We start from the raw sequence: 12,901 nt of genomic DNA, 5'->3' as shown, positions 1-12,901 counted from the left end.
GTGCAATGTGATCCCTGCCTTCAGAATTAACCACGGAGATACACAATATAAAAGCACCCATGTGAACAGATAAGAAAATTCAGATGGTGACAGCAATAAATGCTCTAAAGGAGATAAAGCAGGACAGGGCAGCAGGGACTGGTCTGGTGATGGGTCACAGTGGTTATGGAGGGAAAATGATACATTTGAGTCATTAACAGGACTTGCTGATGCATTCGAGAGGTAAAGACAGTCATCAAGGAGAGCTAGTGCTGGTATAAACTACTGGGCAGAAATTAGTGACTGTGGTGAGATAAATAACGGACCCCACGAAGAAGCCATGTCCTGAAAGATAGACATCATTACAAAGTACCTTCTCTGCCCACAAGGGGATGAAGTTACAGTAGAAATCAAGCACAGGGAAAACTAGAAAATTCACAAATGTGGAAATGAAACAACACACTCAAAAAGCCAATGGATCAAAGAAGAAATTACAAGGGAGGTTAGAAAATATCTCAAGAAAAATGGATATAAAAACCCAACACAGCAAAACATAGAGGACACAGCAAAAGCAGTGTGATGGTGGAAATTTAGAGCAACAAACACATGAAAAGAGAAGAAAGATCTTGGGGTGCGTGGGTGACTCATTAAGTGTCTGACTCTTCGTTTCAGCTCAGGCCATGATCTCAGGGTCATGAGATAGAGCCCCGCGTCAGGCTCCACACAGAGCATGGAGCTTGCTTAAGGTTCTCTCCCTCTCCCTCTGCCCCACCTCCCCCCCACATGTGTGTGCCCTCTCTGTCTCTCTCTCTCTCTCTCTGTCTCGGAAAAAAAAAAAAAGAGAGAGAGAGAGAGAACAAACATCTCAAATTAACAACCTAACTTTACAATTTAAGGAACCAGAAAAAGAACAAACTAAACCCAAAGCTACCAGAGGGAAGACAATAACAAAGATTAGAGCAGAGATAAATGAAATAGAGAATAGAAAAACAATAGAGAAAATCAACAAAACCGGAAGTTGGTTTTTTGAAAAGATCAACAAAAACAACAGAAGTTTAGCTGCATTGACTAAGAAAGAAAACAAAAGAGAAAACTAAAAAGTCAGAAGTGAAATGGGGGGATATTACAGCCGATATTGCAGAAATAAAAAGGATTATAAGAAAGTTACTAAAAATAATCCTCACACCAGTCAGAATGGCTAGTATCAAACAGACAAGAAATAACAAGCTTTGGGGAAGATGCAGAGAAAAAGGAACTCTTGTGCAGTGTTGGTGGGAGGGTAACCTGTGCAGCCACTGTGGAAAACAGTATGGAGTTTCCTCAGAAAACTGAAGATAGAAATTCCATACGATCCAGTAATTCTACCTTTGGGGATTTACCCAAAGAAAATGAAAACACTAATTCTAAAAGATACCTGCACCCCTATGTTTATTGCAACATATTTTTTTATAATAGCCAAGATATGGAAGTAACCTAAATGTTCATCAGTAGATAAATGGATAAAGAAGATATGGTGCCTGCGTGTGTGTGTGTCTGTGTGTGTATAACAGAATATTAGTCACCCATAAGAAAAATGAGTTCTTGTCATTTTTGACAACACAGATGGACCTAGAGGGTATTATGCTCAGTGAAATAAGTCAAACAAAGAAAGACAATGTGATTTCACTTATATGGGGAGTCACAAACAAACAAGCAAACAAAAACAGAAAAAAATGGAAACAGAAACATACTCATAAATACAGAGAGCAAACTGGTAGCTGTGGGTGGTAGAGGGATAGGCGAAATAGGTAAAGGGGATTAAGAGGTACCAATTTCCAGTTATAAAATAAGTTATGGGGATTAAAAGTAGAGCATGGGGAATATAGTCAAGTATACTAAAATAATTCTATGGTGACAGATGGCAATCCATTTGTCATGGTGAGCATTGTGCAACATAGAAAACTGTTGAGTCACTATACTGTGCACCTGAAAATAATATAACATTGTATGTCAACTACACTTCAACAAAAATTTTAAAAATTTGTATGCTAACAAATTGGATAACCTAAAGGAAACGTACAAATTCCTAGAAACACAAAACTTACAAAGACTGAATCACAAAGAAATAGAAATCCTAAAACTATCTATGATTAGTAAGGACACTGAATCAGTAATCAAAAATAGCCCCCAAAAGTAAAGTGCTGGATGTTATGGCTTCACAGGTAAATTCTACAAAACATTTAATGAAGAACTAACACAAATTCTCATATTTTCCAAAGAAGTGAATTGGAGGGAAGACTTCCTAACTCGTAGTATGTGGCCTAACTCATTCTCTGCTACCAAAGCCAGACAAAAAATACACAGACAAAAAAACAAAACTACAGACCAATTTCTCTTATGAACAGTGATGCAAAAATTCTCAACAACACACTAGCAAACCGTTTTCACAAGTATAAAATGCATTCAAATCAGAGAGGAAGAAATACAATTATTTCTGATTGCAGATGATAGGGTCTCTATGCAGAACACCCAAAGATCCTACATGCACATCACAAAGAGCCTGTTTGAAAAGCAGCAGGATACACAGCCAACACGAAGAAAAGCAGACGCACTTCTACACATTAGCAATGAACAATCTGAAAAGGAAATTAAGAAAGCAATGTATATACAACAGTAGCAAGAATAATTAATGCAACTGAGGGGCAAAAGACTTACACAATAAAAACCAGAACACATTGCTATAAGAAATAAGACAAAAATAAATGGATACACATCCCAGGTTCGTGGATTGGAAGACTTAATACTGTTAAGATGTCAATATTACCAAAAAGACCTACAAATTCAATGCAACCCTTATCAAAATGGCCTTTTTTTAAGAAATAATAAAACCTATCCTAAAATTCATATGGAATCTCAAGTAACCCTGAACAGCCAAAATAAACTGGAAAAAGAGGAACAGAGCTGGAGACTCCTACTTCTTGATCTGAAAACTTGCTAGAAAGCTACAGTAATCAAAACAGTGTGCTGCTGACATAAAAACAGGCATACAGACAAATGGAATAAAATAGAGACCCCAGAAATAAACCTTTGCATGTGTAGCCAAATGATTTTCTACAAGGGTGCTAAGATTGTTCAACAGAGAAAAGACAGTCCTTCTACCAGCGGTACTGAGAAAACTGAGTATCCACAGGCCGATAAATGAAGTTGTACACTTGACTAACACCATCTACAGAGCAAACCCAAAGCAAAACTTTACAGTATTGAATTTCGCAGTGACTCCTTGGATATGGTACCAAAGGCACAGGTGATAAAAGAAAAACAGACAAACTTCATGAAAATTAAAAATGCTTGTGTATCAAAAAGATACCATTAACAGAATGGGAGAAAAGATTTGTAAATCATACGTCTCTTAAAGGGTTAATATTCAGAACATACAGCAACTTCCTAAAACTCACCATCGTCAACAACAAAAATGAATCACACCAACAACCTATTTCAAAAAGAGACAAAGATCTTGAATAGACATTTCTTCAAAGATATGCCAATGGCCAAGAAGCACATGAAAAGATTTTCACCACCACTAATCATTAGGGAAGTGCAAATCAAAACCACCCATTAGGATGGCTACTACCAGAATAAAGAGAAAACAAGAAGAGTTGGCAAGAATATACAGAAACTGGAACCCTTGCACACTGTTGATGGGAATGGAAAATAGTGCAGAACTGTGAGAAAGGGTGTGGCAGTTCTTTAAAAAATTAGAAGTGGAATTACCATAAGATACAGCAATTCTACTTCTGGGAATATATTCAAAAGAATGAAAAGCAGGATCTTGAAGAGATATTTGCACACCCATGTTCACAGTAGCATTATTCACAACAACTAACATGTGGAAGGAGCCCAAGTAACCATGGGCGAATGAATGGATAAGCGAAATGTGGTATGTGCATATAATGAAATACTATTTGGCCTTAAAAAGGAAAGAAATTTTGACACATGCAACAGCAGGATTAAATCTTGCAGACATTATCCTAAGTGATATAAGACAGTCACAAAAGAACAGATTCTGCATATAGAGAATATGATTTCACATATGCAGAGTGGTCAAATTCATGAAGACTGAAAGCATGATGGTGGCTACCAGGGGATGGGAGGAGAGGGGGATGGACAGTTACCATTAATGGGGACAGAGTTTCAGTTTTGCAAGATGTGAAGAGTTCTGGAGGTGGATGGCAGTGGTGGTTGCAAAACAAAGTGATGCACTCGAAGCCACCGAAATGTACACTTCACATAGATAAGATGGTAAATTTTACATTGCATGTATTTCACCTCAGTTAAAAAAAACAAGTGTTATTAAAGAAAAAAAGATATCAATTTCTGAATCCCTGGAACCTATGAATGCTAACTTATATGGCAAATAAATAAATAACTTTGCAGATATAATTAAGGATCCTCACATGGGGAACTTATTCTCAATAGTCAAGTGGGTCTGAAATACAATCACACGTATCCTTATAAGAGGTAGGGAGAAAGAGCTTTGAAGACAGAAAAAGAGGAGATGTCAATGACACTAGGGAGGCAGAAGGAATGATGTGGTCACAAGCCAAAGAATGCTGGCAGCCGCCAGGAGCTGGAGGAGGCAAGGAATGAATGTTCCCCTAGGGTCTCCAGAGAGAGCACAGCTTTGCAGATGCCTTGATTTTGGGTCCCGTGAAACTATTATTGCCTCCAGAACTGTGAAAGAATACATTCAAACTACCAGATGGGTGGTACTTGATACAGAAGTCCTAAGACACTCCTACAGTGACACAGACTATTGGGGGGGGGGGTCCGCTGAAGGAGGAAGAAGTTTCAGCATGGGATAGGAATACAATTTTTGACTTTGACTTATTATTTCTGAGGTACATGAGACATCTCATAATTTACATCCAATAAACATGTCAAGCAACGGAGCTAGAAGGGATTCCCTAGGGAGACAGGACGGCAAGGAAAGGGGAAGGACCCAGGCTTGAGATCCACAGTATGGGAATATACGGAAAACATGTGAAGGAGGAGAATCCATTGCAAGAGACCAGGTCTCTCTCAAAGTCAACAGAAGAAAGTATTGAATGAATGGTGACCACTGGGTGTATTAATATGGAGGGCATTTGCTGACTTTATAGTAACTCCCTTTGTCAGAGGGGAGACAGAAACAAGACTGGATTGGTCAGGAGCCTAGGAAGTAAGGAATTAGAGCATGGAGATGTCCCGTTTGTAAAACTGGCTGGTTCTTTCAGTCACATTTGTTAAATTACTAAAAATCATAGTACAATGTAGAGTTTTACAGAATATGAGAACATTCCATTTGAGACATCCATATTCTTTTCCAGCTTGGAAAAAAAGAAAACATATTCCCAAGTGTAAGAGCCAATTGTTGGCTATTGAACGAATGTCCTGAAATTGTCTAGGTTTTGCACAGTGTCTCCAAAAACTGGGTATTAGTTTTAATCTGATTTTGGGTATCTGGGATGATTCACTTGCGCTTAAAATGAATTTGAAAACCTAGCAGGTAAAAGTAGATGAAATCGGTAATTAGTAATAACAAACTAATGAGTGTGTCACATAACAAAGGATTTCTTTTACTGTCCCCTTTCCTCATATTTTCCAACTCCTAGAAAGCAAACCCTAATGAGAAAAATAACTCAGTCCAAGAGTAGACTATTTTTAATATTGCAAAGTAGAAATAATCATGTAATATTGGGTTATTTTCCATGTACAAAGTGTTTCCCTTGGGATATTATTTCTTTTGAGAAAGAATAATGAGAACATTATTTCTGTTAAGAAAAAAAAAAAGACATGTAGGCTTTCTTTAAAGACAGGATAAATACAATGTTTAAATTCTGGGAGAATCTTTACTCTTTTATCAGACCTAATCACATTAGATCCCTTTATCCGGGATGCCATGACTATAGACAATTATTTCATATGACTTAATTGGTTTGTAATTTTGACATATAAACAATATGTATTTTGGCAACTGAGTATTTTCTTTCATATATTTCAAATCACTAACTGGCCTAATTAAAACAGCTGATACAATTCTTTCCACATGCAATATTTAAAAATTTAAAATACTCTCTTCATAGTTGAAAATACCTGAAGTGAGGCAAGAGACGGCATCATTTCCCATTAGACTGTTCAGTATATCAGAATTTTTTTTAAGAATCCCACAAGATCTTCTATTTCTAAAGTAATCATTCATATATATATGTATACATACACATAAATATGCATTTGCACATGCAATAATGTGTATATATGTGTATGTATATATGAAATAAATACATTTATGAAATATATATATATGCATATATATGAAATAAAACATACCTAAATCCTCCAATGAGTTTTTTTCTTTTTTAAACATGGACTAACATGTGGAAGCAATTTATACTCTCCCAAAAACATAGACAACCAGATTGCTTTTGCTCTGGTAAGTCCCCGGGGGGAGAAGGAAAGAAATTCCTACTTGATATGACAAGAGGTGCTTCCTGGGAAATTCAAACATGTAACTAGAAACAGATTGATGTCCTCATCATCAGAGAACTGTCAGGGCAGGGGGAGGGGGGCTCGTACTTGGATTGGCTCTGTGTCAGCTTACCTAAATAGCTATGTGCCGGCTTTTCCTCCACAACTTTGATTCTTCTTGCTCCCGCAGGTATCACCAGTACTTCTACGTAACCTGTAAGAGTCAATAAAACATGAAATAAATCACGAGTTCTTTTAAGATCTCTTTTCTTAATTGACCTGCTCCCCCCTTTTTTTCTTTTGGTTTTGGTTTTTGCTATGATATTTCAATACCTACGCAAAGAAAAAAATTTGGATATAAAAGCTGTCATAATTTCAGGTGGAGAAGTTTCTTGGAAAGATGTTGAGTCTATGGCACTATTAAGGGCAAACAGGTAATTGTAGGTTATGTAAAAAAAAAAGAAAAGCTCATTGATATCTTACGAAGTATAAGGGTGAAAAAAAGCACAATGGTACAGCCCATTTAGAAACACAGTAGACCTTGCAACAAAGCAAATAACCTCAGATTTTGTTCCGGGAGGGGCGCCTGGGTGGCTCAGTTGTTAAAGGTCTGCAATCGGCTCAGGGCGTGATCTTGGCGTTCTGGGATCGAGCCCCACGTCAGGCTCCTCCACTGGGAGCCTGCTTCTTCCTCGCCCACTCCCCCTGCTTGGGTTCCCTCTCTCTCTGGCTGTCTCTCTCTCTCTCTGTCAAATAAATAAATAAATAAATAAAATCTTAAAAAAAAAAGATTTTGTTCAGGGAACTCCTTTAAGTTAGAATGTGTGGGGAAGAAGATAATGCAGCTGGAGAAAATACAGCTGGCGGGGTCAGGTTCTTGGGTAGCTGAGTATAGGACAAGAGAGACCAAGTGCTCCCTTAGGAAATTAACAAAGGGTTTTAAAACTGGGGCTGGAGACAAGTAAGTGTCAGGTCACACCAACCAATCTGGCATCACCTTGGAAGATGTCAAACAGCTAGAAGGAAGACGCATTTAGGTGTTTCTTAGGAAAGATTTTTCAGCAGAGGTTAGGAATATAATACTCAAAGTGAAATAAGATAATAAAATAAAGTGAGCCAGAAGAGAGTGTGCAGAAGAACTCAAAATTAAGACTTTATTTAGTGCAGAATAGTGACAGAGCAGACACCTACTTATGGCTAAATAGTTCTGCTTTAAATTATAATACATATAATATATATATAATATTTGATACTCTTCTTAATATCTGGATAGTTCCATATAGCTGATCAAAGTCTAACTTCAAAGTTAGTTTTAAAAAGGCACAATAACAAATCTCAGAATTGCCATCTGTTGATTATTCCTGAAACTGTTTACAATTTTTGGTGTATACCCAAAGGTGGCATACACCCCACCTGGTGGCAGTGGCTGGAATTCGAGGCATGTGTTTTTTGAATAATAATTTCCATTAGCGAACGCTGCTTATCCAATTTAACCATTTTTAGTAACACCAAACCTTACAAGCACTGTCACTTTGATACCTGAACAAAATAAGCAGCAATGAAAATAGAAACAAATGCTTACTGCCAATTTATACAGAGAAGTACAGTAAGATCTGGACACTCAATGAGCTCATAATGAAATTGGAAAGACAAGGCAAAAATACCTTATACAAATATGAGTTTAAAAAAACTTCCAAAATTATGTGAAAGAGATCAAATGCAAGACAAGATGGTTAATTCCCTGCTTAAGAATATAAACTGATGTTTTAAGTGTCCTCCTAACCTGATCTTGACTCAAAAGGTTCACTGCAATTTTTAACTCACAGAAGCGGGATGTTTTTTCTTGTTTTCCTTTGGAATTGTTATAGACATTACTCATGTTTGAGAAAGACTGGCATCAGCTGGAATCACTCTGATTCACAGAACATTTCAGATAGTCAAGGAAAGCTTCACCAAGAAGTAAATAGACGAACTGTCCCTGAAGAATGGACAGGATTTGGATATGTATAGAAAAAAATAGGAGTTCGCTGTTCTATGAAAAGTAAGAGAGTCGGTAATATTTTTAGTGGCATATCAATAAAATCATTCTGTCAGAAAGAGAAGATGATAGAATATGTCTCTGTTAAAGAGGGTTTTAATGCATGCCCAAGACAATGAATTGATCCATCCAAAGCTATAGTGAACATTCTATAACAAGGAACTTGGTAATTAGACACTGGTTTGGAGAAGTTCTGACAGCAGTATGCAGGGTGCCTAGTGATATAGTTGTGGATAATAGTGTCAGGAGGCTACTGTAAAATCCCAGGACTATGAAAGGCTGAGGAAGAAAATCTAGATGGCCTTGTGAAGAAAAAAAAAATCTGAACTTGACAACCAATACAAAGCGTGGAAATAAACAAGGAGCACAATGCATTATTACTTCTGTGAGAATGCAGCCATGGCTTATAAGAACATGGAAGTCAAGTTTTCGTAGTAAGCTGATAAGTTCGACTTTGCAATTTGTACTTAATAAAACCATATAACACACTAGTAAAAATATCTACTAAGAACTGTGGAACATATGGAACTCCAGACAAAAGTCAAAGGCAAGTGGAGTACTTTTGTGAGGCAGTGATATCAGCCATGAAAGTAACTGGAGAAAACTGAGAGAAGAGAAGTGAAGGACTCAACCTAGGACAAACATAGTTTTAAACAGACAGAACAAAAAAGAATCCAGAGAAGGAACAATCACGAGAAGCAGGAGATCTGGCTGTTTTGGTGCAGTGGGATCCTATGGATTGGGCTATCTCCAGGGGAGCCATTGGTCAGCTATGTCAAAGGAATCAAAGAGAAAGGTGACGGACGAAGGAGAGCCCATCAGAGGTCACAATCAAGAGGTGACTGTTAATCTCTGAGCAAAGGAATTTAGTAAAGTATTTGGAGAAGATGTTAAATTTCAGGATGGTAAGAAGGAAGAGTGGAGAGAGAGAGACGTAGAGGGAGTAACGGTCAATTCCTATTGTGGGCTAGCAGTAAACTCAGAGGTGTGCTGAGCTGTGACGTAACACCAGCTATAGCCACGTGCACGGTTCTACCTGGAGCAATTCTCTATTACTCAACTGGAATGGCTTAAAGGACAGATGCGTTAGGCTGAGTTTAAAGAAGGAAGGGAGGGAGAGAAATACTGAGCAAAGACATTTGAAGAGAGAAAGCCAAGGACTGGGGGCCTAGAGAGTTTTCAATAATTAAGTCATTTAGCACAATTAGGAATGCACTTTTTTCCAAGTTTTTATTTAAATTCCCTACATCAAAAACTAAGGATATACTGTATGGTGACTAGCATAACATAATAAAAAAATTATGATAAAAAAAATTCTAGTTAACATATATTTAAATCAGTGAATACGAGAGTGGCTATTGCCGAGTTTAGTAGTTGTTATAAAGTCTGTGATGTCAAAGTTGTAAATCTGATCTTCATGTTGGATAGTCGACTTTGTACACAGGAACATCCTATTTAATAACCAGAGATCCTGTTCTTAAGAAGACCTCTTAAAATGCCAACAGCAATCATTATCTTCGTGGTAGTAATAATGATAAATGTCACATTTTGAACAACTGCTATGTGTTAGACACTATTATAGACAATTTACATAAATTATTCATTTAATCGTAGTGATAACATCCAAGGTAGATACTACATTTCTCATTTGATAGATGAGAAAATAAAGGTAGAGGGGAAAAAAATACCATTTTTAAGACTGCTTTGTCAGTAATTAGCTGACCAAAGCTTAGACCTCAGATCTATGATTCCACTATGCACTTGCAGCTATGACCCGCTCCTACTATTTCATAAAATAGAATACATAACACTATGACTCTCCTGTGCCAAACATAAAAACAAAAAGTGTACGAGCATGTGTTCCTTATACAGAATCAGTATCATCAACTCTTAGAGTAAGAACAACACATTTTATGTCCAGTTTCTTCCTAGTATATATTGGTAACTATCTAATTCCACAACCAGCCAAAAATACGATTTATCTTTTAAAATTCCTTTAAGAAATTATCCTGCAGCTAGGCAAGTTAAAATGAAAGACATGATAAATGCACTAAGAAAAAAACCGCTTCAAGTTTATTTTCTAGCTCCAACAAAAATGATTTAGCAAACTCTAAATAGAGCACAGGGACTGAAAACACCCACATGTGTCTGCACATGTGTTACTCATACAATATATACAGTGTGCATGGCCAACTGGACCAAAGAAGGCTGCAATTCCTTTAAGAAATTCTAGGAAGTCCATAAACTATAAGGATAAAATTGTCTCCAGAGAAACGAACATAACATTCTTTAAGTCACAAGTAGATGAGCCCATGATATAATTAAGGACTTACACAGATTTTTGTTTTTGAAACTTACTAAAAAAATAATGTTTCATTATTAATTATGTTAACAAATATTAATGGATCATACACTATGCTGGTCATTGGGAATATGGTGTTAAAAATAGTCGTGAGATTTTTCCGCATTGATCTTAAAGACTAGTGGGGAAAGAAAGAGTAGTAAATGTAAACTTACAAATGGGATTAGAGCCTCACCAGTTGGATACAAATATGGTGTCACTAAACAAGTTGTTAGTGATGGGAAGTAGGGGTTGTTCAGTGCTCACTGAAGAAGTGCCATTTGAACTGAGATCTAAGCGATGTCTAGAAATGAACCCAGAAAAGCTAAGAGAAAGCTAAGAGAAACATATTTTTAAATGCAAGGTGCCGGATGGAACGTGGTGAGTTTGAGCATCGGTAAGAAATGTGGAAAGGAAAGGGATGCTGGTGTGAGATGATGCTGGAGAAACAGGTAGGGACAACACCATGCAGGACCTTTTGGTCCAAGCTAACAATTCTAGTCTCTTCCCTGAGAGTCATGGGAAAGTAGCATAGGGTTGGAAGGAAAAAAAGCAATATTATTAGTTTCCAATATTCCCAGTATCTTAGGCATCTCATATTCCAAACAATAGCTTCCATTACTGTGAATTACCAACAGCAAATGAACAAATGAACAAAAGTAGAAATCAACGTGCAATAAAAACAAAGGAGGTTTGAAGTACAAATATGGGGGGAAATGTATGCACACAACTGCGGTCAGAATGAAAAGCATCACTAATTTTTAAACTGGTATTTCCGTTTTCTATGCTTAGTGGAAAAATAAAGTGTTATTACAACTAAATAAAGATGTCAGTGCTGAATGTGTATCAGTAATCTTCAGTGAACTGTTTCCATGCATATTAAGAAACCATGAAAGAATATTCTTCAGAAATTCTTGTATCTTTAAAAAAATCTCTTTGGTCTATCAGACTCCATTTGAACTTCTAGACTGTAAGCCCTCCTCCACTATAATCGTCCTGGAAAGCTTATTATAATTGTACTTCTTAGCTGAAAGTCTGAGAGGCTATTACAGCAAAGTATGACTTTTCTAAATGAGTTCTGGCAGATTTTGACTTGTAGGACCTGTCACATTTTTCACAGAAGCTTTGGAGGTTGAGATTTTGATCTGCAATTTACCCTGGGCCTCAGTTATTTTTAGTCTTCAAGATCTTCAAGCTCAACTTATCTTTTATTCTGCTGGGGCCTAGCAAAATGTTATATTCAACTTTAGAGGGCTGTGTCTAATTTTCTTTTCTGAAGGACTCTTTTATCTAGAATGAACTCAGTTTTCTCGATTATTCAGACACAAATGGACTGCTCTTTGTATTCAAACTAAAACATTCTTTAGTCTCAGATTTTTTGATATTTGGACAAGAAAAGAATTTAAAACAGGAAAAAGCTGAGGTATGTAATAGAAGCGGACTAATAATGACAAAAACATAATCCCAAGTACTAAAGAGAGTTTCGAAGACGTCCAGGTAAGATGCTAATGTAAATGTCTGCTTACTTGCAGTAAGCTTGAGGATAAGGTGTTTTCTACATATAAAGCAAACCTGTGGGTCATTATCCTATTTCAGTACAGACCCTATCACTTTTTTGGGGGATCACGCTAAAACTCACACTACATGGCTCATTCATGGTCGTTTCATTCTCACATCCCTGGAGTACCAGTATTTATAGATGAGGATACAAGAGAAGAGAGGATGACGTCCCACTACTAATATATCTGGAACGTTATCCCATATCTCCTGACACTCCCTGTTATCATTTCCACTACACTACACTGCTACAGACTACTTCCAAAATTTTATTCCTTCAAATTGAATAAAAACATGAAGAAAAAACAAAATGCGAAGCTGAAAACCTGAAGACTAATACTCTTAGTACAGCTGCTCCAGGCTGTTACAAATTATTATTCTCTGTTACACATCATGCTTCGCACTGGAGAATAAGGTCCGAAGAAACCTGATAACATTAGCCAATGCAAATTAGATTATTCCCTTCCTCCTCCAATATGTTAAATGCATAACAGATGACTTCA

General features: G+C 37.0%; 1 protein-coding gene across 3 annotated transcripts in view; it reads right to left on the bottom strand.

The window, feature by feature from the left end:
- Positions 1-12,901, bottom strand: part of ADAMTS19 (ADAM metallopeptidase with thrombospondin type 1 motif 19) — a 478,977-nt gene that overhangs the window by 55,212 nt on the left and 410,864 nt on the right. For all 3 annotated transcript variants that reach the window (XM_034655959.1, XM_034655958.1, XM_034655957.1), the window contains one exon: positions 6,596-6,676. In XM_034655959.1, coding sequence (XP_034511850.1) covers positions 6,596-6,676 — 81 coding nt within the window. The remainder of the gene's footprint in view (positions 1-6,595; positions 6,677-12,901) is intronic.

Source organism: Ailuropoda melanoleuca, chromosome 3, assembly GCF_002007445.2.
Source record: "Ailuropoda melanoleuca isolate Jingjing chromosome 3, ASM200744v2, whole genome shotgun sequence".
Taxonomy (NCBI): Eukaryota; Metazoa; Chordata; class Mammalia; order Carnivora; family Ursidae; genus Ailuropoda; species Ailuropoda melanoleuca.
This window is presented reverse-complemented; position numbering and strand designations above follow the sequence as displayed.